General features: G+C 38.4%; 1 protein-coding gene across 1 annotated transcript in view; it reads left to right on the forward strand.

Annotated features, from left to right (window-relative positions):
* Positions 1 to 23,924, forward strand: part of SCFD1 (sec1 family domain containing 1) — a 73,780-nt gene that overhangs the window by 26,605 nt on the left and 23,251 nt on the right. Inside the window, exons 10-16 of the mRNA XM_072986323.2 lie at positions 329 to 428; positions 7,733 to 7,872; positions 8,033 to 8,123; positions 10,744 to 10,817; positions 11,768 to 11,849; positions 20,093 to 20,189; positions 23,352 to 23,422. Of these exons, the coding sequence (XP_072842424.2) occupies positions 329 to 428; positions 7,733 to 7,872; positions 8,033 to 8,123; positions 10,744 to 10,817; positions 11,768 to 11,849; positions 20,093 to 20,189; positions 23,352 to 23,422 (655 nt within the window). The remainder of the gene's footprint in view (positions 1 to 328; positions 429 to 7,732; positions 7,873 to 8,032; positions 8,124 to 10,743; positions 10,818 to 11,767; positions 11,850 to 20,092; positions 20,190 to 23,351; positions 23,423 to 23,924) is intronic.

Raw genomic sequence — 23,924 nt, forward strand, 5'->3', positions numbered from 1 at the left:
CTTAGTTGTAGCCCACCATTTGTGAAAAGGCCTGTTCTTGGAGGCCTGATAGGTGTTGATACTGTCCTCATTTCAGCACAAGTTTAAAATGTAGTTTGCTTTCCAGTCTGTTAGTTTGTTACTGCTTTTTGAGAAGTTACAGTGTTTTTATAAATGGTCTTCCTCCTCCCTAAAATCCATTGATAAAGTAAGAAGGCAGATTTAAAGCAGATTATAAATACTTTAATGAATGTATAAATAATATACCATTGTAACTGCCCACTTCTGCAAATATAATTTGCAAAGACAACACTAAGATAATAAATATTCTTTAAACATTTTTTTACAGTTTTCAAAGACCTCTCTTAGTACTTGTTGACAGAAACATAGATCTAGCAACTCCTCTGCACCATTCTTGGACTTACCAAGCCTTAGTGCATGATGTACTGGTAAGCGATATGCTTTATTGTGATAATACATTTTTTTTATTTTTCCCTTTCCTACTCACTTCCTAATGCAAATGTTTATTTCTGTGTATTCCATTAAACTATGTGCCTTAAATATGCTGTAAGCCAGTTTTTTTCAGAAGAACAGAAAACTAAAATCCTACTGGAAAAATTAACACATAAACCTCAGGAATGAAATCTCAAAATTTATTTATTGAGGAGTGGCAACCTTTCATAGCATTTATGAGCAGAAAGGCTAGTCTCAGTCTCATGGACTCCTCCAAAAATATTTGGGTCAAGTTGAAATGTTAATATGTTAATCAGATATGAGAATATTTGTATTTGCATAACAAATACGAATATCCCTGCGCAGCTGTAGTTAATGAGGGTTTGCCCACACTGTTCACTCACACATCCAGCGGCACCAGTAGCCTCACTCATCCTTCCAATCACTCCCAGAGCCCCACTGTCTTCCTGCTCGGCTAGTGACTCGGCAGCCATGCAGGGAGGCTTGTCCTCCCTCCCCTTGCCTGGAGTGGCTAGCCAAGCAGGAAGAGAGCGGGGCCCCAGGAGTGATTGGAAGGATGAGTGAGGCCATCACTGCCGCACATGTGAGTGGATGGATGGTCCAGCCGCAGGGGGTGGACCCTCAATAACTCCAGCTGTTTGGGGATATTTGTATCCAAATACCCCCATCTTCAATGTTAATTACGTTTTGAAGTTATTACATACCTTTGTTGCAGGAAATAGGGAGGGGAGGAGGAAATAAACAATGATCATTATTTTGGTATTGTGTGTACTAGAAAATAATTTTTAAAAAATTAAAGGGGGAAAGAAAATGGATATATTGGTTTTGGTGGTCTACGTCTCCCAGAATCCCCAAATTGTTATGATACGCTGGTGGGGAGAGTCTGGGAGTTACAGTCCAAAAGATTGGGAGGACACTAGGAGGTAAAAGGAGCCTGTGGAATATGGCCAGGTAGAGAGAAAGGGGAGAGCCAGTGTGCTGTAGTGGAGAGTGTGCCAGAGCAGGGCTCAGGAAATCTGGGTTCACATCCCCGCTTGGCCACAGAAACTCACTGAGGGAAAACAATGTTAAACATTTCATATATCTCAGAAACTCTGTTATATGATCAGTGTAAATGGTAACACATAGCAACAGAGAAGAAAATAAGTAGACTTGCTACAATATTCTTGATTCCTACTGTCAGGAAATTACCTACAGCAATCCAGAGTAGAGACATGCATTTACTGAATTGTCTGATCAAGAAGATTAGACCTCTGGAAACAAAACTCTTTGAGGGAGTTAGCTGTGCTTACCCTGGAGAAGAAAAGGCTAAGAGATAGTGTAATAGTCAGCCACCTTCAAATATTTAAAGGGTTGTCATATGGAACATGGAACAAGCTTGTTTTCTGCAGCTCCAGAGGGTAGGGCCCAAATTAATGCATTTTAAATTCAGGAAAGGAGATTTTTTACTGAGCTTTAGGAAAAGTTTCCAAACAGTAACAACTGTTGAACAATGGAAGAGACTGTCTTGTAAGATTGTAACTTTTCTTTCCAGGATAGGGGAGGTGGGGTGGCAGATGTTAAACAAAAGTTGGATGGCTGTCTGTGAAGAATGCTTTAAGCTGTGGATTTCTGCAACAGCAATGGGTTGGACTTCTGTGACCCTAGGTATCCCTTCTGGCTCTCCCATTCTACAATTTTGCCATATCTGGGGCATTTTTCTACTAGTGATCATTCAGTGTTGCATTTTTCTGAAATCCTGTCTAGGAGGTGCTCTTGGCTGTTTCCTCTTGACTATATTATAGACATCTCTTACTGATGCTTTATTTTGCTTAACAGTAACTCCCTTACTTATTCTGTATATGTCACTTGATTATGGTACAGTGTTAAGCAGCCTAATGCCTTGCATGTGTTTTGGACTGCAGTTCCGACCAGCCAAGCCAGTATGGCAAGTCTTATGAAAGAGTATAGAGTATGTAGTCCATGATTTTTGGAGAGGATCAGGTTTGCCTATGACGACAGTAATGCATATACATAGACTTGGCTTTCTTAAAATAAGAGTACAATTTCATAAAAATTGCCTCATACTTTGAACTCTTCGTATCTTTTGTCCTTATTACTTTCTCATTGAGACTGAAATTATTTTAGCCTTGTTCAAGCATTGATGTTATGGTCCTTAGACCAATCACACAGGGGAAAAACATACATTTACAGTTTCCAAAATTCCAAATACCTTATACAAACATTTGACATTAAAAGACCATTTAAAATCTAGTATCTAGCTACCATAACATTTCAAAATGTTGGGTACTTTGTAAAAAAACATTTGGCATTTAAAACACAATTTAAAATCTATTATCTAGTTACCATGGAATTTCTCTTCAGATCACATAATTCTTTCACCTTCTTCAGGCATTTTTCACCCTTGTTTATCCAACAGGTAAACAGTGGAGAGCTTAGAACCACCTCCTTTCATTGCTTTCTTCATGTGGAAAAAGCAGCATGTCTGCTTAGGTGGATTTTTATTTCACAAAAGAATCTTCATACAAGCAAGAATTCTGAGAAATTGCTCCCCTGCTTTGTTGTTAAGTAAAGCAGGGTGAATAATGCTTGAAAAGCCATTCATTAGTTGTCAGAGAACAGGCATTTATCATTTCATGAATGTTTGTAAAATGTGTACATTGATTTGTCAGAATGAAAAAAAATTGTTCTGTTCTATGATTTCTATTCAGCTCCTAAAATAGTTAAGGCCAAAATAAAATTCATCACCACAAGATGGTGTAGCTGTTACATATTAAAAAACCTCAGGGAGAAATAAGCTGTTGCAGTTGTGAAGGCTGGTTTTTTAACTAGCAAAAAGGTATTTTGACTAACAAAAAGAAATTATAGTAATAAACATAAAAAGTAGTTTAATATCTCTTTGCTATCATATACTGGTTTGTAATACGTTTATAATACTTAAGATTGTCTGAATATGTTAATTTGTTAAAGGAATTATCAGAATAATTTTTAATGCTTTTATTTATTGAGAAAGAATCTTCTACTTTCTGAGGAGGGATTACTTTACTTAAAATGTCTTTTTATGCAAATCTTGCAGGGGGAGTTGCAGGTTACTTGGCTATGATGAAAAGGGTTGAGACTCAAAAAAAGGTTGGGAACCACTGACTTAAGCAACCCTCAAGGTTTTACACTCACATTGGCACAAGCAGTCACACTGTCTGAACTGTTGTGAATCCATTCATTTGCAAAACAAAAAGTAGAAGCCCCAGTAGCAGAGAGAAATAGTCCAGTCCTGGGAGCTGGACCCTCATTAGGGCCAGCTGGAATGGGGATATTCATATACAAATACGAAGATTTCCATCTCTAATTATAACTAAAAAGCATCTGTGACAATTCTAAATGTGACATTTACAGTTTTATGTGTTATTGTTTCAAAACCTTCGGGGACCATTTGTAAACAGAATTCATAATCCATTTTATAAAGAAGGATGAATTTAATTTAGTGAATTGTGTTTGACAAAACCTTGAATGATACTCCATAAAATTAATGCAATTAATCCAATTGATTTTGAGGTTTTTATTCGTTTTACAGAAATCCTAGAATGTAATGGGAAAATAATTAACTACAGTGATAATTACATACATGTTACCTTGTAAAGCTGTTTTTTTTCTCAGCTGCTTTACTCTGGAGGCATTGTGTTATGCTGAACTAAAAAGCATCCCAAACACAAATGTATAGTGCTTGCTTTCATCTTGTTAGGTTATTTACTTATTTACTTATTTAAAATATTTTTACCCTGCCTTTCTCCTTGAAAAGGACTCAAAATGGCTTACATCATGAAAAGAGATTATTTAAAGCTAAAAACAACGAGTACTGGCATTTACAAATAATACAGTAAATGATCTGTACAGAGTTTTTAGGTCTCTGCTCATAGGAAGGCAGTAGATCTGGTGCAGGATTATGCTCTGTGAAAGTACAGATGACACTGTTTGGGGCAGGAGCAGATATGAGGCATTTCCATGTCATTTATTCACCTGGAACTGAACTCTTGTAGCAGTCAGTGAAGTAGTCTTGGTTCTGTAATCATTTTGTTGTTGTTTGTTTGTTTGAAAAATAGATTTAATTTACAAATATAATAAATATATTTACCGCATCTGTGTGCTCTCTTCCATGGCACTTTTATAATTTATAGTATAGGAATAAATATAGCATTAATAATTAAACAGCGGAATTATTTTGGCCTATTCAAAAGCTGATGATAACAAGCTCATTAGCTAGGATCCCACAGTAGAGAAAGAGTGATTTATTCTTTTCATAATACAGTACAAGCAAAACAAACTACTGCTAGTGAAATGAATGTTTGAAAATTTAACTCCATTTAGAATTCAGTGTTTACTATCCTGTTGGCACAGTCTTGGCCTTCCATTTGTAATTAAAAGTTGCATATTCTCCCATCCACCCTCCAGGTTCTGAAGCTTCCTAGAGATTTTATTATTGTTGTTGTTGTTGTTGTTTGACCTGAGAAAGCCTTTGGAAGTCTCAGAACAGGGGATGGAACCGTTAATGTCCAAAAATTGCCACTGGGCTTGGTGGTGGCAATTTTTGGACATTAAACAAAAAGGGACTCCTAGGGAGCCTAGGAACCTGAGGGGGTTAATAAGAAACTTTTAATTAAAGATAAAAGTCTGTGGCTGATGACATTGTTAGCTTTGCACACATGGTGCTGTGCAAAGAGAATTCCGGCCAGTGTAAGTACTTCTGCTGTATTAACTCTGCTATATATTTTAAAATGTTAAAACAAATATTAAATTAGCCGCTCTGTTGAGGAAAATATATGTTTACAATTGGTGTTTTGAAAGAGGTAGCCATGTTAGTCTGTGCAAGCATAGGCAAAATCCAAAAAAGACAAAAACATGTGGCACCTTAAAGACTAACTATATTTTAATGTGAGCTTTTGTGGACACATCCACTTTGTCAGACATATGAAAACAGAATGAAATATTGAATTAAATATCAGTCTCATACTAACGTTCGTTGGTTCTTGGATGTATGTTCCATTTATGTGCACTAATTTATGGTTTGTGTTGTTTTGGGGCTCTTTTGTAAAAATTCCTCAGGAGATTGAAAACAGACTCCAGGCCTGGGCAAAGACTGGTGCGGGAAGAGAAGGGTTAGGAGGAATGTGGGGTAGCGTTGAAGATTGGGGATTCACTAAAACCTGAGAGGGAGAGAAAAAGAGAATATTGTATAAAGATGAAAGAAGATGACAGAGAAATCACAGGTCTTAATGTAGGCAGTATTGACAGTTTTTACCTTTGAGCCTTGTGATGAGATACAGGCTTGTTAGTTGTGAAGAAAATAACAGTGGCAGTAGATGACAACAGAAATATTACATTTGGTAATGACTTTAAAAACTCAGGCTTATATTCAGATAATTTATATGCATGTCCATCATGCATATTAATTTATTTCAACTGTTTCCCTCTGTATTCTAGATTTGTATCAGATTCTGTTTTAAAATAGTGACTTTCCAATCTTCCACAGTGTCTTGGTAGATTGAAATGATTGGAGACAGTTTTCTGTGTATTGTGGTTTCTTATATGAGATTTATGACTGTTGACCCATTTTCGTAGAGATTGTCCTGTGACTTGTACTATGTAGAGGGTCATTGTTGATGAAAGAGGGCATAGATCACATTAGCTGAGGAGCAACTGAAGCTGTCTTTGATGTCGTGTGTGGCATTGTTAGGCCCTGTAATTGTGAGAATAGATGTGTGGGCAGAGTTGGCATCTGGATCTGTGGCAGGATTTAGTCCCCCTGTCTGTGTTGCTGTTTTGTGGTTTGTATGTAAGCATTTGCTTGAAGTTGCGGAGTTGTCTGTAGACAGGTGTGGATCTCCCACCAAGGGTGTTGGAGAGTGGGGTGTTCTTGTCAAGGATGGACTGGAGATCGTTTAAGATGCATGAGAGTGGTCTCAGTTGTCGACTGTAAGTGACAACCTAGCAGTGTTCTGTCATTTTGTCCTCTGGCTCTGTCTTGCAGTAAGTTACTTCTGAGTATGTGTCTTGCTTTGTTGATTTGTTCCTTAATCATATGGGATGGATGTTGTAGTCTGAGGAATGCATTTTGTTGTTCTTTAAGTTTGGAATCTCTATGCTGTAGGTCAGAGCAGATGTTTGTATCTTAGGGCTTGGCTGTATGTAGTAAATTTTCTCATGTGTTCAGGATGGAAGCTTGATGAGTGCAGATAGGTATATCGGTCAGTGGGTTTCTGGTACAGCATGGGGTTAAGATGTCCATGTTGTAGTTTCCTAGTGGTGTCCAGAAAATTCACCTAACGCATAGATTGTTCCAGAGTGAGGTTGATGTTTGGGTGAAAGTTATTAAAATCCTGGTGGAATTTTTTTAGGAATTCCTTTCCATGGAACGGAAAAATGTCATCAGTGTACCTCAGATAGAGGTGTGTGTTTTTTTGGGTGCAGCAGTTAAAACTGTTGTGTGCCATCAAGTCATTTCTGAATTATAGAGATTCCCAAGGCCCTGACATTAAAGCTCTGTATAACTAAAGGCTATTGTGTCCTTTAAATTGAGTAAATATCCTATTAGGCCTTCCTCTTTTACTGTTATCAACCTTTTGTAGCATTATTGTATTTTCCATTGAGCATTGTCTTACCATGATATGTCCAAAATGCAATTGCCTTAATTTAGTTATTTTAACTTCTATTGAGGGTTCAGATTTGATCTGCTCTATAACCCATTTATTTGTCTTTCTGGTGGTCTGTGATGTCTTTGTGATGATTCTTGAAAAATAAGCAGAACGACAAAGTTCTTCTGTCCCAGAATGAACTGGCAGCAAAGTGGAACTCCAGAGACAAATTGTACATTCAGTTTTGGATATCTTATACTGTTGATGGTTATTCACACATAAATGAAGAAATAAATTCTAGAGTACTTGTTGTACTTAAAACCCGCTGAAACCGCTGAAGCAATTTTGTGACAGCTAAATTGTCTTACTGATTTCAACTGGAATGAAATTTCCTAATCTCCAATTGGTATATTTGTCATATCCTCCCCCTTCTTCAGTTCCAGGGTTTTTTCAAGATTTGTTTGTTTATTTGTTTGAGAAAGAGAGGATGGAATTAAAGTCATATATTTAAGTAGAAGCATATGTTTTATAATTCAAAATTACATTCAGTGTACCAATGGTGCTTGTTATTACCTAATTTTGTATTAGAAATATTCTACTTTCAAATACTGAAACACAAGTAAAGATGCTTAATCAAAACAATCTTTTTACAGGATTTTCAGCTAAACAGAGTTATTTTAGAAGAGTCTTCAGGAATGGAAAGTTCCCCAGCAGGTGCTAGACCAAAGAAAAAAAATAAAAAGTCGTACGATTTAACTGCAGCTGATAAATTTTGGCAGAAACATAAAGGAAGGTAAGGTCAATATTTAAAATTAAACAAGTAACTACTTTTTTTCCATTTATATTAATATCACTTTGTAATACAAATATCTATAGAATGTGGGCAGAGGAATGCAAGAAAGGTGTATTTAATACATTGCAGATTTAAACAGGTACACAATATGTTTCTTTAGTCCTTTCCCAGAGGTAGCAGAGTCAGTTCAACAAGAGCTAGAATCTTACAGAGCTCAAGAAGATGAGGTGAAGAGACTTAAAAGTATAATGGTAAGTTTTTTATTATTACTATCTAACTTAAAAATATTACCTCTTGAGTTTATGTAGTGCTATAAAACTATTGGCATTTGAAGAAATGTGCTGGACGTAATGGATGGAAAATATTGGAAAGTTGGCTGGATAACTTTAGGCTTCTGGCTGTGGAGGCAGAGGTTGAAAGTTCAGTTCTCCTCTGTACCTCCTGGCAGAAGAGCTAGCCTGTGTAGTCATGGGCAAGCTGCACAGTCCTGGGGTGACCCCCAGAAGAAGGGAACAGTAAACCACTTCTGTGTTTTCTCTGCCTAGAAAACCCTGGAAAAGAGTCACCATAAGTCAGAATTGACTTGACAGCCTGCTGTTAATTAATTTTAATGTAATGGAAATTCTAGGATTAAATGGAATTATACTTACATTTCCACACAGGATGGAGCCAGAATAAATACATTTTGGACTAAGGAAATGCAAGAATGCCACTTACTAAATGTGTGGTAACAAACATGTACAAGAACTTAACAAATATGCATAAAGTATAAATTTAAATATTTACGACATTTGGTAGGGTTCAGCAAGTTTCCAAGTATTTTCATTGCAAAGTATATTGGACTATACTTGTTATAAAGAAATTTGTGCCATAGATTTGCTTTGCTGTGAGCGAACTGGCCTCGTGGCTTGAAACAATTTTCAGACTTCCAGTTGCCCAAAGACCTAGGCTCTGTCTTCTTTGAAAAAGTAAATGTTCCCAATTTTATTAACATTAAAATCCCACACAGGGCAGCGCAGCATGAGTAGCTTTGTGGAATAGTCTGGTGGCTAGAAAAAGGCTCTTGGAGTTTAGGAACTGAGGGAGCTAAAAGGCGAGGTGACTAAGGAAAGGATATAGAGTAATTAGTGAAATGAAACACAAGAAGGCAAGTTGAAAGGGGAAGTAACTCTGAACTGAAGCCTGAGAAAATTCAGTGTCTCACAGGGGCAGCAAGTGATGGGGAAGGGCATGGATATAGGACAGAGGACTGGAAAGCAAGCAAGAAAGGATATTAAGCATGTCTTGGAAGAATGGAGATATAGGACTGGGATGAAATCTTTCAGGGAAAGCTATTGTTTCCAGGATGGAAATATATAGGCAAAGGGATAGGAGGCCTCAGTACAGTGGTGCCTCGCTTAACGAGCGCACCGTACAATGACGAAATCGCATAGCGATCCCTTTTTTGGGATTGCTAATGCGATCGCTCAACGTTGTTTAGACAGGGCGAAACTCGCTTTGCGAAGATCGGCAAGCGTTTCGCTTACCGATCTTCGCAAAACGAAGCCCGACGATCAGCTGTTCGGCGGACAAAATGGCCTCCGGAAGCCCCGAAATGGCCGCACGCAGCGTTTTCGCGCCCTTGTTAAGCAAGGGGAGGGCGCAAAAATGGCTGCCGGTCATCCCGGAACATTGCTGAACGGTGAGTTTTCGGCCCATTTGGAACGCATTAAACGATGTTTAATGCATTCCAATGGGTTTTTTTGATCCGTTCAGCGATGTTTCGCTATAGCGAAGGTTAATCCAGAACGGATTAACCTCGCTATGCGAGGCACCACTGTATTATTAAAATATAGTATTATTAGAAGCCTAAACCAGACACGGTTATACTCCTAGGAATTGCTTAGAAGGGCACATACAGTATCTGTGTTTTGGGGAGGGGATTAGATTTGACAACATTTGCCAAAATCTTCTTGTGTATGTCTTGATCAATTTCTTGCTAGTAAGTAGAGAGCCCCCACTATGATTCTCAGATACATGCATGTCCCCAAGAACAATGAGCGCTCTTTATCTACCAGTAAAGAATGGAGCAGAACTTCTGATTTTGCTTATGTCGTGCAACAGGATTTCAACCATTAAGATGCTAATGACATTTTTGAAAATTATTGTACTTTACAAAACTCTTAGAGAATGTTTAAATTTGTTGGTATTAAAATTGTGTGTATGATTAATTTCTCATAGCATTCCTGAAGAGATTCCTTATGCATGAAATGTCTTTTGTGGATTAGTTTCAAGTTTGTAGCAACTGACTTGGTTAACCTAGCTTAAACGCTTTATTGAATGCCTATGGAAAAAATACCTTTTTCGTATACAGTGGTGCCTCGCTTAACGAGCGATTCGTTTAACGACGAATCCGCATAGTGATGTGTTTTTTGTGATCACAAAAGTGATCGTATTGCGATGTTTTAAATGGTAAAACATCGCTTTGCGACAATCGGTAAGCTGTTTCGCTTACCGATTTCCACATAGCGATGTTTTTTCTAACAGCTGATCGGCGGTTCCAAAATGGCCACCAGGGGGAAAAATGACCGCCCATAGTGTTATCGCGCCCTTTCCTCACTTACCAGGCAGCGAAAATGGCGGCCGTATGGAGGATTTCCACATAACTGTGAGTTTTTTGCCCATAGGAACGCATTAAACGTGTTTTAATGCATTCCTGTGGGCTTTTTTGTTCCACATAGCGACGAATCCGTATAGCGACAATTTTTTCGGAACGGATTATCGTTGCTGTGCGGGCACCACTGTATATTAAAATGCTCATTTAGATTTTAATGATACTTCTCTTATTCCAATGTATATGGTTTTCGTTTTACAAATTCTTTTTTGTTCCAGGGCCTAGAAGGTGAAGATGAAGGTGCAATAAGCATGCTTTCAGACAACACAGCTAAACTAACATCAGCTGTTAGGTAATTATATTCATGAAGCCTTTTTAAGTATTATCTTTTCTTCTTTTTTCATTTTTACAGACCTGTCCTTGATTCTTCTAAGAGGTTCCATGCTGGAAAGATAACACTGATATTTAAATGATACATAGCACATTGGTGTAACCTAACTGATCTAAAGTGATACCAAATTATAGTTTGGGGAAAATAGGAAGTTTGATTATTGAACTTAGATTAATATGAGATATTACGTTATGCAAAATTTATTGTGGGACATAATGGCTAGTATCGTGATTCTGTACTACAGATATATCAGTGCAGTCCTGAAGCATAAGAACCAAGAGGTATCCTCTCTCATGGCAACAGAGTAGAATCAGAGTGGGGCGGAATGAATGGGGTAGAAGACTGATTCAGTAGAGTAGAAAACTGAGTCAGATGGATTTGCACTGAAGAACTTTAGTAACCAATTATCTTTCTACCAAAAATAGTGAGGCCTTGTGTTTAAAATGGGATCTCTAATAAGCCTCCACATCTTTTCCCTGATAGCACTGCTCAGATTGCAATACACGGAAACTTCCAATTAGAGATACTTCACAAAGTCTTCAGTGGCTAGTGATTCAAGTTTTCACTTTCTTCCCTGTCTCACATTTGAGAACTCTACTGAAAGTAAAACAGATGAGAACAAGATAGAATCTAGTGTCCCAGCTCAGAGGTCCTAAATCAGTGAAACGATTGTTGGTGAAGTGCAGCTTCCATATCTCAGCTGCTACTGCTTTGAGAATGCACCTATAGGTGCCAAATTTTAGTTTGTGGAAAATGTTCATACATCTGGTTCCTTTTGTGCATAATGTATATCTGGAATACTTTGATTGCTTCCCATGTTGCTTTCAGCCATATTTGTATTTTAATGCGAAACACTGAGTTGAACTGGAATACCCGGTGTGGCCAGTTAGCTTGTATGTAATTTTTTTCAGCTCTCTTCCAGAGCTTCTAGAAAAAAAGAGGCTGATAGATCTTCACACAAATGTGGCAACTGCTGTTCTAGAACACATAAAGGTATGAAACATAATTGTTTGGATACACTATACCATTTTATTTAACTGGTTGGATTATGAGATTTCCCCTTTCAGAGGATTAAGCTAAATTTGTTAGAATGTACAGTTACTTAAACAAATAATCAGAAATGCATTGTGTTGCACCTGTTTGTTGTTCCTGTGCTGATGGGCTCTTTGATTCAATGAAGTGATCTGTAAAGAGAACTAGGTGATTATTGGTGAGTTCTTCTCTCATACTCTGCCTCTGAGGTTGCTCCAGAGAAATGATGATCCTGCAGGACAGCGTAGGATGGGGCTGAATGCCACTGTTCCTCTGATGAAAGTCTTGGGTGAATCAAAGAACTTTCCTTCAGTAAACAGACACCACTTGGATCTTACACTTTGGGACTGATTCAAGAGACACGCAATTCATTGTGTAATTTCTTTTCGTTATGTGGATTTTGGCATTTGAATAGACGAGGAAGAGGAAAAGTAGATAATAGGCTGTCAGTAAGGGAAAAGATTGCTGCTATGTGGAAATCAGTGATGTGCTCAGTAACATAATCCTATTTCCTGGTTCTCAAATTTTGGTGTGCCTTTCTGAGCTGCTATCTACAAGATTTTTTAGAGTTGTTGGGAGCTAAGCAAGAGTCTGAGCTAGTTCAAATTGTCTCTGGGCCACTCTGACATTCTGTTCTAATGATTAGGTGACCTTACACAATCTTACTAGACAAGACAGTGGTGCTTCTGGTCAGTTGAACAGCAGATCAAGGAACAGAGATGCAGCCTGTACTGGATGGGATTACACTCTCTCTGAAAACACTGGTGTGCAGTTTAGGGATGCTCTTGGATTCATCTTTGATCCTGGATGCCCACATTTTGGCAGTAGCCAGGAGTGCATTTGCATAATTAAACTAGTTTTACTGCTCACAAGGATCACATAACCACCCTTCCCCGTTACAGCAGCTCCACTAGTCACTGATCTATTTCTAGGCACAATTCAAATACAGTTCAGAGTTCTAACCTAGGCATCCTTCAGTCTCAAGAGACTATGGTATCGTGCTCTGTATGGAGGTCTTGGAACAGTGTCTTGTGTGGCTGAGAAGGCCAATTCGAGAGTGACAATCCCTTCCACACTGGAGACAAATCCAATCTGTCCCCTGTCCAGCTCCCTGGTTTTGCTTGTTTCGGGACTGCCTCTTTGCCTCGGTCTGCTGTACAAGTGTCTCTTCAAATTGGGAGAGGCCATGATGCACCGCCTGCCTCCAGGCTGAACACTCAGACGTCAAGGTTTCCCATCTGTTGAGGTCCATTCCTAAGGCCTTCAGATCCCACTTGCAGATGTCCTTGTAACGCAGCTGTGGTCTCCCTCGGGGGCGGCTTCCCTGCACTAATTCTCCATACAGGAGATCTTTTGGAATCCGACCATCAGCCATTCTCACGACGTGCCCAAGCCAACGTAGACGGCGCTGTTTCAATATTGTATACATGCTGAAAATTCCAGCTCGTTCTAGGACTACTCTATTTGGAACTTTGTCCTGCCAGGTGATACCAAAAATGCGTCGGAGACAACAAATATGGAAGGTGTTCAGCTTCCTCTCCTGCCGTGCACAAAGGGTCCAGGACTCGCTGCAGTATAGGAGTGTGCTCAGGACACAGGCTCTATAGACCTGGATTTTGGTATATGCCGTCAACTTCTTGTTAAGCCATACTCTCTTTGTGAGTCTAGAGAACATGGTAGCTGCTTTCCCAATGCGTTTATCCAGCTCGACATCTAGGGAGAGAGTGTCAGAGATTGTTGAGCCAAGGTACACAAATTCATGAACAACCTCCAGTTCTTGCATGGAGATAGTAATAGAGGGAGGTGAGTCCACGCCCTGGCACATGACTTGTGTTTTCTTCAGACTGATAGTTAGTCCAAAGTCTTGGCAGGCCTTGCTAAAATGATTTATGAGTTGTTGGAGGTCTTCAGCAGAGTGGGCAACAATGGCTGCATCATCAGCAAAGAGGAAGTCCCGCATGCATTTCATTTGGACTTTGGTCTTCGCTCTCAATCTAGTGAGATTAAAGAGCTTTCCATCTGATCTAGTCCGGAGATAGACACCTTCTGTTGCAGTTCCAAAGGCCTGCTTCAGCATGACAGCAAAGAAGATCCCAAACAGGGTTGGCGCAAGAACACAGCCTTGTTTTACTCCGCTTCGGATGTCAAAGGGATCTGATGTTGAGCCATCAAAAACTACAGTGCCCTTCATTTCCTCATGAAAGGACCTGATGATATTAAGGAGTTGAGGTGGACATCCAATCTTGGGAAGTATTTAAAAAAGTCCGTCCCTGCTAACCAAGTCAAAGGCCTTTGTGAGATCTATGAAGGCCACAAAGAGTGGCTGTTGTTGTTCCCTGCATTTCTCCTGCAGCTGTCGGAGGGAGAATACCATGTCAGTGGTGGATCTGTTAGCTCGAAAACCACACTGTGATTCTGGATACACTCTGTCTGCAAGCACCTGAAGTCTCTTCAGCACAACACGGGCCAGCAGCTTCCCTACAACGCTGAGAAGAGAGATACCACGGTAGTTATTGCAGTCGCCCCTGTCGCCTTTGTTCTTATACAATGTGACGATGTTTGCGTCCTTCATGTCCTGTGGTACTCCACCTTCTCTCCAGCAAAGAGAAAAGAGTTCATACAGCTCAGTGGTGATGATCTCTTTACAACACTTCAAAACTTCAACGGGGATGTTGTCCTTTCCAGGTGCCTTGCCAGAGGCAAGGGAATCCAAGGCTGCTTTTATTTCTGCTAAAGTTGGTTCACTGTCCAGCTCTTCCAAGAGAGGCAGGCACTCAATGTTATTTAGTGCCTCTTCCGTTACTACATTCTCTTTAGAATATAGCTCAGAGTAGTACTGCACCCAGCGTTCCATCTGCTGTGCTCGGTCCTGGATGATCACGCCTGTAGTAGACTTCAAGGGAGCAGATTTCTTCTGTATTGGACCTAAAGCCTGCTTGATACCATCATACATTCCCTTGATGTTACCTGTGTCCGCTGCTATCTGTATCTGAGAGCAGAGCTGAAGCCAATAATCATTGGAACATCTCCTGGCAGTCTGTTGGACTTGGCTACGAGCAGCTCGAAGAGCCTGCAAGTTGTACTCACTAGGAAAGGCTTTGTATGCTGCTAGAGCTCTCCTCTTATCCTCGATGGCTGGAATCAGCTCCTCTGAATGGGCTTCGAACCAGTCAGCTGTCTTTTTGGTCTTCTTGCCAAATGTGGACAAGGCAGTGTTATAAACAGCGTTCTTGAAGTGTTCCCATCGTTCAGGTGCATTCGCATCAGCTGGGCCTGGAAGGGTTTTCTGAAGCGCTTGGGCAAATTCCTCCACTTTTCTTTGATTGCGAATCTTGTTGATATCTATACGTGGTTTTCCTTCCTTTTTAGTGTGATACAATCTCTTTGTTTGCAGTTTTATTCTGCTACACACCAGGGAATGATCACAATCAGCACTCTGGTAACTGCGTGTAATCGTAATACTAGATAGGCTAGAACTTCTAGTGAGGATCAAATCAAGCTGATGCCAATGCTTCGATCTTGGATGTCTCCAGGAAACTTTGTGTTGAGGCTTTGTATTAAAGAATGTGTTGGTGACACAAAGACCATAATAACAGCAAAACTCCAGCAAACGTTGGCCATTTTCATTCATCTTCCCAATGCCAAAACGGCCTAGACAGGTGGGCCAAGAGTTGTGATCAGCACCAACTCTAGCATTAAAGTCTCCTAGAATGAACAGCTGCTCTCTCTCAGGGACTTTTTTGATAGTAGCTGCCAAATCGTCATAGAATTTGTCTTTGACTTCTGTTGTGGATGACAGTGTTGGTGCATATGCACTGATGAGGGTGACCAGTCCCGCTGATGAGTGGAGCTGCAGAGACAGGATTCTTTCACTCCCCACAGTAGGTGGAACAATGGATCTCAGCAGAGTATTTCTGACCGCAAAGCCAACACCATATTCCCTGGTCTCGTTCAATGGTTTTTCCCTGCCAGAAGAATGAGAAGTTTTTTTCTTTGACAGATCCCTGAGCCTGCTTGGATGTTACCATTGGGAGAGGCCTTTCTCTTGGTCCCACCACCTTCACGGGAGCGTTCAGTAGGGATACAGAAGAGGGCCTTCTCCCTTACTATTTTTAGTTTTAATCATTGTCTTTTAATTATGTAAGCCACCTTGGGTTCTTTTAAGGGAGAAAGTCAGAGTAAAAATATTTTAAGTAAATACTGTTTCTTAGTTTCAGTTGAGAAATGAAAGTGGCAGCACTTGAACAATGAAGGTACACTTCTCAGTACTATTGAGGAACATAACAGTTCCATGCTGGAGCCTGGATTTCATTCTTCAAAGCACAACCAATTAACCATGCAGAATGCCTTTCTGCTGTAATCAGTACCTGAAATGTAGGTAATATGATCCATGTGGTGCATGAGGAGTGACAAAAAGTAAAATAACTTCAGCAGTTTATAACTGATTAAAAAGGGGAGAGATAGAGCTATTGTTTTTATGTAATGTAGAGATTTTGCTTAGGCTTAGGTTGATGTTTTATTGGATCACATCCTCAGGTTTTGAACAGCAAGGGAGGGAAAAATCAGAAGGGTAGGTAGGTATACTTTATTACGGTCAAAGACCAGTAAAATCAATTCAGTATAAAATAGATACATATAATACTTGTTTAGAAAAGTCGAGCAGAGTAATAAAGTTCCATTAAAACATGATAAAACAACCCCTTCTTTCCAGGTTTTGAACAGCAAGGGAGGGAAAAATCAGAAGGGCAAGCCAGAAGGGAACAAATAGTCCCAATTTGGGAAGAAAGGACGGGTGCAAATCACATAAATAAATATATATTTATAAGCAAAATTATGTAATTATAAGCAAAAGTATATAATACAATTGCTTTTCTTCCACTGTTTTTACGAAAATAATCTGCTGGGCTTTATGAAACTTCATTGAGCGGAATTGTATATGGGTTGAAATATGAAAATCTGCAGTTTAACCAGTAGCCCTGTACCTACAACTGAAAACAGTACAAAGGATTAAGTTTGCCATTTGTAATGTGTCTAATGTAATGAGATGGAAAGTGAGATTTTAACTGAAAGCATTTTCAGTTATTTACTTAGTATCAACACTTGTTTTCCTCTGGACGTGTGAGCCGTATCATTTCCCCTGTTATTTTTGACATGGAACATTTTGTGACAACTTCATTAGATAACTGAGTAATAGTGTAGCATTTTCATGGAAACTAATGCAGTAGGTAAAGTAGAGTCAATACTTAATGCTTTATTCCTCAGTTCTCTTTTCTGGGAAACTAATAGCCAGCCAACGACAGCAGCCTTTTGCATTGGGCTTCAGTCAGAAGTCCAAAGCAGGATGTGGTTTGGCAATCCATGCATCGTTGACAGACTTTTGCTTTTCCAAAGCACAGAAGTCAGATGCCCTTACTGAATCAGATTATTTTGACATGGATGTAGAATAAATGATTAGCATGTCTCCTCTCAGTCTCAGGTGCTTAAAGGAAAATAATTGGTCTTGATATTTTGATCAAGTGGAAACAAAAAAGGGAAAAGGGATATAATGATGAGTCATCACAGGGTGGACAGACCAATTGAAAAGGGTGAGCAGGACCCACTATTTGACAGTTTAGTAATTTGAAATTTATACTTTGATAAGACTCTGTCAGCAACTTAATATGTAGCTCCTGGTCTCCCAGTTATTTGTGATCATCAGTATTTTTAGGTTTCCTTTACTTTAAAACAAACCAAACATTAAAAATGTGCAATATAAAAATTTAGTATGATGTTAGCTGAATCCTGTTGCTTAATGTACCATTTCCCTGAAAATAAGACCTAACCTGAAAATAAGCCCGAGTATGATTTTTCAGGATGCTCGTAATATAAGCCCTACCCCGAAAATAAGCCTTAGTTAAGTCAAAGTCCTCCCTCCACCACTGTACAGCAACCAGAATAAGATGACATGACTGTATTTGAATAAATGCAGATTGTTGTACATGAAAAAAATAAAACATTCCCTGAAAATAAACCCCACTCCATTTTCTGGAGCAAAATTTAATGTAAAATCCTGTCTTATTTTCGGGGAAACATGGTAGTAAGTTGCAAACTAGAGTAGGTTCAAGTCAGTGGTAATTTGGTGAGTCAGCTCCTTTGTAAGTTTCATTGATTCAAATGGGCCTACTCTAGTTGTGGCTTACTATGCTAAGCAATAGGTTTTCAGGGACTGCTTTATCCTGTTGTAAAAAAGTACACTTCATACAGTGTGTGCACATGGCACACATAAGAACCCAATCTGGAATGAATACAATTTTGTCCCTGTGCCCATGAATGGCTCCATATCTGAGACTTCTGTATGTAAAAATGAGGGAGTGGTGAATTTTGGAAATTTCTCTTTCTTCAGTGCCACCTCCCATAGTCTCCTAATTGTCTGGAAAAGATTGGTCAGACACAGGCAACTGTAGAGGAAGGGGATCCACATAAATTTTGTCTGTTATCTTTTCCATTCATCAAAACCTCTGCTGAGTTGAAGGGCTTTCTATCTACCAGGGGGACAGAATTGGATATACAACCCAATGCTTCTTTGGACTTCACAGAAACTTGGAAATGCATATAATTGGATTTTTAAACATCTGCTGAACCCCATGCCACATATGAAAGGATTTTGTATTATATACAGTATTGTAAAATAATTCCTAATTTCTATTTTGTAAATTTTTTTTTAATCTCCCTAGTGTTGCCGTCATATTTTTAGTCCATTTAGCAGCTGCTTTCTACATTGCTTTAGATCACTTTCAAAAACATAGCAAGAAGAACATTGAGATTAATTACCAACTCAGGGGTTCTGGCAGGTTTTTGGCATATTTCAACAGTGAGCAGAATACTGGAAAGAACACAACAATATTTCCCAAGATGGATTAGCAAATATTTATTAGTAAAGCTTAGAAGAAATGGAACCTTATTTTAGGTTAATTGTTTACGCTAATAAGAATTTGGCAACTCAAAAATGTAGCCAGAATGTAATAAGTTCAAGGAAAAAACTGCACTTTTATTGCAAGCATTTTATGCTCCTGTTCTGGGCATTATTATGCATTTTTCTTCCCACTGGTTTCAGTGTAACATAAACATAAGCAATAGAGACATGATCATAGTTTCAGAGAGTAGTGTTTCCTCATTTTAATCTTTGTGGTTTTGATTTGAGTAGATTTTTTCTAATGTATTCGTACCAATTTCCAAATGCAATAAATCAGGTTTGTCTTTATTTCATGTTCTCGTATTACATTTTAAGAAATACAATGAGTTTTTTGGTAGGGTTTGGACTATTGGGCAAATATTCTAGTATCATATGAAACTGCTAAGTTATATGGTAAACACTGTAGCTTTTTTTAGTATAAAAAAACTGTATTGAAAATATCCATGGTCTAATTTGACTGCTTTTCCAGGCTGTAATATCAAGCGTCCTAAATCTCTTCCTCTTAAATAAATTCATTGCTTTCAGACATGAAATATAGTCTTGCAATACAAGTAGAAAAAGTAGATTTGATTTGTAGCAAGATATCTGTGAAGATTCTCAGTCATCCAGGTGAGGTTATCTGGAAGTTGAGTAATGGCAACTGGACTTCTTTCTTGTTAGACTGAAACATTTCACTACTCATCCAAGTAGTTTCTTCAGTCTGAGAAGAGTTAGTAGGAGACCCCTGATATACCCTCCACTGTTGGTTTCACTTCCCCCTAGTCTGAATACCTGCGTTAAGTGGACAATGAATGGGGGAGTGAGTGAAAATCCCACTTCTGCAGTCCTTCTTCACCCATTGTCATGGGTTGTTAACAGTCATTAACAGTGGTCTTTTTGGTGTCTGTGGTGGTAATATTTCTGAGGACTGATGAAAGGACAGCATGATAAATAAAACAGATTGTATCTGTGGCTTTCACCCCTGTTGAGTTACCTGGGGAAGTGAAATGAACGGAATATATATCAGAGATCTCCTGATTAGGACAACACACACACACACCCTAGGTAGACTTCCAATCTCTCATTAGAGATTATTGGGGGGGGAGCTATATAGATCCTTTATCTCATGTCAGTGATTCACATTGTATTTGTTGTATTATTTATTTGTATGCCAATAAAGCAAAATATGTTGACTGTACCTAATCCTTTTTTTAAAAAAATCTATAGTAATTATATTTTAACAAAAATAGATTTTTCTTTCTTTCATTAACAGACACGGAAGCTAGATGTGTATTTTGAATATGAAGAAAAACTCATGAGCAAGTCTACTTTGGATAAATCACTTTTGGACATGATATCTGATCCTGATGGTAAGCTAAGCAACTGTGGTTCCAGTAAAGTTCCTTTCTGCTCATAAACTGTTTATAATTGCTGCCATGTATCTCTGAGGCCTGGTTCAATATCACTATGAAGGGCACAAATAACTATTGATGACGGTGTCTTTAAGTTTTAATCAGCATTGAACAAGATGCTGATTAAAACTATCAAGAGAGCAATTTTTGATAGTCTTTTAGCCCTGCCATCCTCACAGGAATTCCTGGTGAAAACATGAAAGAGGCCCTTTTCAGTGGCTGCTCTCAGGCTGTGGAATTCTCTTCAGCAGGAGACCAGGCTAGTCCCTCCCCGCTCTCTTTCCACAGCAAGCAAAGAAGTTTCCCTTCAGGCAGACTTTTAGTAAGAATGAGGTTTTTAAATGAAGAGTGCTGTACCTTTTAAATTCTTTAATGTTCTTTCAAATTGTTTAAGCCTGTTCTAAGAGCTATCTTTTAAATGTTTTGTCAGCTTCCTTGGGAAGAAAGGTAGGATATAAAATTAATGAATAAATGAAAAATTAAGGGCAGGTACATCAGGAATACACATGTATTTTGTAGATATTGCTTGTTGGAACAGTTGAGGGAGGTAGTCATACCAAATATCCTCAGTCCAGTAATGAGAATTAATTTTCATGGTAAATGAATAGAGGTATTTCCACAGTAGTTCTTTTCCCCATTACATTGGTATAGATCTTACAACTCTGTTGAAGGAGTTTGCTGTTTAAAAATAGTAACTTGCACACATCCTTTGGTAGAGACAATATTTATATATTTCATTTTTGTGGCATCACGTATGTATGTCATGCTCCTGTCCTTTAAAGAACATTGTTATATCTGGAGTTAAGCAAAATTGAAGAAATGACAGAGTTTTTATAGGATAGAAAATAGCAGTTTTGAAGGGAGATATCTCAAATATTATTTTAATAAAATAAGAAAGAAACACAACATCCCTTTAAACAGAAATCTTTAAAAAGAATGGGTTAAAATAAGAGATTCAGCCAGCCTGATTGTTGTGCACTTTAGCTATGCCAGTTTCCTTTTTCATTTCAGCTCAGATTTAATTCCTTTTGTCTGTGACATTCAGAATTGTTTTCTTCACATTAGAAGTGCAGAATTTTGCTATTTCTTTTTAAAAATTAAAAAACACAAGTTCTTCCCTCAGTCAGATGAGTGGATAAATGAAATGGCAGTGAAAATAGTCAGTTGTAGCACCAATTGCTATATTACAAACACTGAGTTAAATAAATGGTACAGTATTATCAAAGTTTAGCTTGCTTGAGTTTTCTTTGGTTGGAAGAAGCCTTACTTTGGAAAGAAAGGAGAACTGAATGACAAAAAAGGATGTTCGTAAAACATTTTTCCCAGTTGTCTTGCCCATCCCAAAGTTGCTATTATAAATATTTGACTTTTTTTTCAAAAAGCCTTAATGTTTTCCAACTGTGTAACATTAGCTTAATGCAAGCTGTTGCTGCGAGATACTGTTGCTGCGAGATTACTGTTGCTGTAAACACTATTTACTTAATATGAGTTTCCATCTTTGTGGCTTTCTGATCTTCCTGCCATAGCATAGACAGCTTTTGGATTACTGTATTAAGAACTTGCTTCTAAAAGCACTGTAATAGAAGGCACCGAGATGCTGCTTGTTTTCTCAAATAAGTCTTAAGCCTTATTGGCTCATGGAACTAGAACACATTACATTTGAACATGGTCAGTATTTTGATGAAGGCTTATGTTTTGAGGACCAGTTAAATACTGAGCATGGCTTTAATGATAAGGCCTTTCTCAATAATAATCCCAGTTTATACTTCTGCACATCAGCTAATCTATGAATAAATTAATCCAGTTGCATAATATGTGTGGCATATTCATAAAACTGATCATGTTTAAAATCAAGACTGTACTGTATATATATAATTAAAATAAGTAACTCGTAATTGCAGTGCATGCAAATCTGTTCAGTACAAATTGTAGCATTTATTAAAGCACAGACACAAATAACAAATTTCTTACTACAGTGTGAAACAGTCCTCCAAATTAGCCTTCTGTGAAGAAATAGCAAACTGAAATCCAGTGATGAGTTACAACTAAAGTAGGTCCATTGTATCAATGGAACGTAACATTGATACCAATTGATTCAATGTGCCCACTCTAGTAGTTACTTACTACTGGTTTTAGCCTTATTAATTGTATCCAAGAGAAACTGCAGATGGTTGTTGTGGGTTTTTGGGGCTCTTTGGCCATGTTCTGAAGGTTGCTCTTCCTAACGTTTCGCCAGTCTCTGTGGCCGGCATCTTCAGAGGACTGTCCTCTGAAGATGCCGGCCACAGAGACTGGCGAAACGTTAGGAAGAACAACCTTCAGAACACGGTCAAAGAGCCCCAAAAACCCACAACAACCATTAGATCCTGGCCGTGAAAGCCTTCGTGAATACACAGAAACTGCAGAGGTTGCCATAGCTAATTTTGGCTGATGCAGGACTAGGAGCTTGACCAGGGACACAGCTGACTTGTTAACTGCAGCTCAGCAAATTAGCTATAGCAAATGCTGTGGTTTTTTTGCATACATGTAAATATCCAGTAATATTCTGGCCAGTGTGTAATTATAATGTGAGTAGTTTTACTGTCATTGCCACTGAGATAGCATACAACTTTTCTTGGCAGGATCGTTATCTCAGATCTCTGTATTTATTTTAAATATGTTTACCCCACATTTCTCCTTAAAAAATTCCCTTGCTTCATACATAATCACTTGCTTGATGTAGCGTCTTTTGCAAACTGTTTTTAAAGTAGCCTTGTGGCACAGTTGCTAAACTGCAGTACAGCAGCCAAAACTGTGCTCACAATCCGGGAGCAATCCCAGGTAGCCAACTCAAGGTTCACTTAACCTTCCATCCTTCTGAGGTCTGTAAATGGAATATTCAGCTTGCTGGGGGGTCAATGTGTAGCGTGCATAATTAAATTGAAAACCACCCACAGAGTGTTTTAAACACTATAGGACAGTATATACACAGAACACTTTGCTTTTTACTGCTTATTATCAGGGTGATCTGGAACAACTTTTTATACATTTACTTCATGTGTATAGTATGTATTATTTTCTTTATATAATGTTATGATTAAGAAAAATTATTTTTTAAAAGCAAAACTTTTCTTTGTACAGCGGGAACTGCAGAAGACAAGATGCGTCTGTTTCTTATATATTACATAAGTTCTGTACAGTTACCATCAGAGGTATGTTTTTTAAGTGAACCAGATATTTGCAAAGTTTCATACATATTTCCCAGTTTTTCTAAATAACCAAATGAAAGCCTGTAGTAAGTATATCTAGTCAAACTAATCTGTCATTAAATTTCACAAAGAGACAGCCCAAGCGGAGCACACAAACAGTGGTTTCTGTAGATATAGTACTGAAAATAGAATTTTAAAGGAGGAACCAGAAGCTTTTGTTACTGTAAAAATATTGAAAAATCTTTTCAGTGCTGTTTCTTTCTCTCTTCACTGGCTGTAAGAGGTGAAGTTAAACTCTGAATTTATATAGCGTTGAAAAGGATTTTAATGACTGTTTTGTATTACCTCTAGATAAGAAAATGTATTTGACAGTTCCAAGATGTTACTATGACTAAATGGCCAAAATCCTGATAGTACAGTTTGCCAGTGTTAAATAATTGGCATAAATCATGGTAGTTTTGCCCAAGGCGGGTTGCATTAACATTCTTTAGATTGAAAACTCGTG

The sequence above is a fragment of the Pogona vitticeps genome, chromosome 1 (assembly GCF_051106095.1).
Source record: "Pogona vitticeps strain Pit_001003342236 chromosome 1, PviZW2.1, whole genome shotgun sequence".
Taxonomy (NCBI): domain Eukaryota; kingdom Metazoa; phylum Chordata; class Lepidosauria; order Squamata; family Agamidae; genus Pogona; species Pogona vitticeps.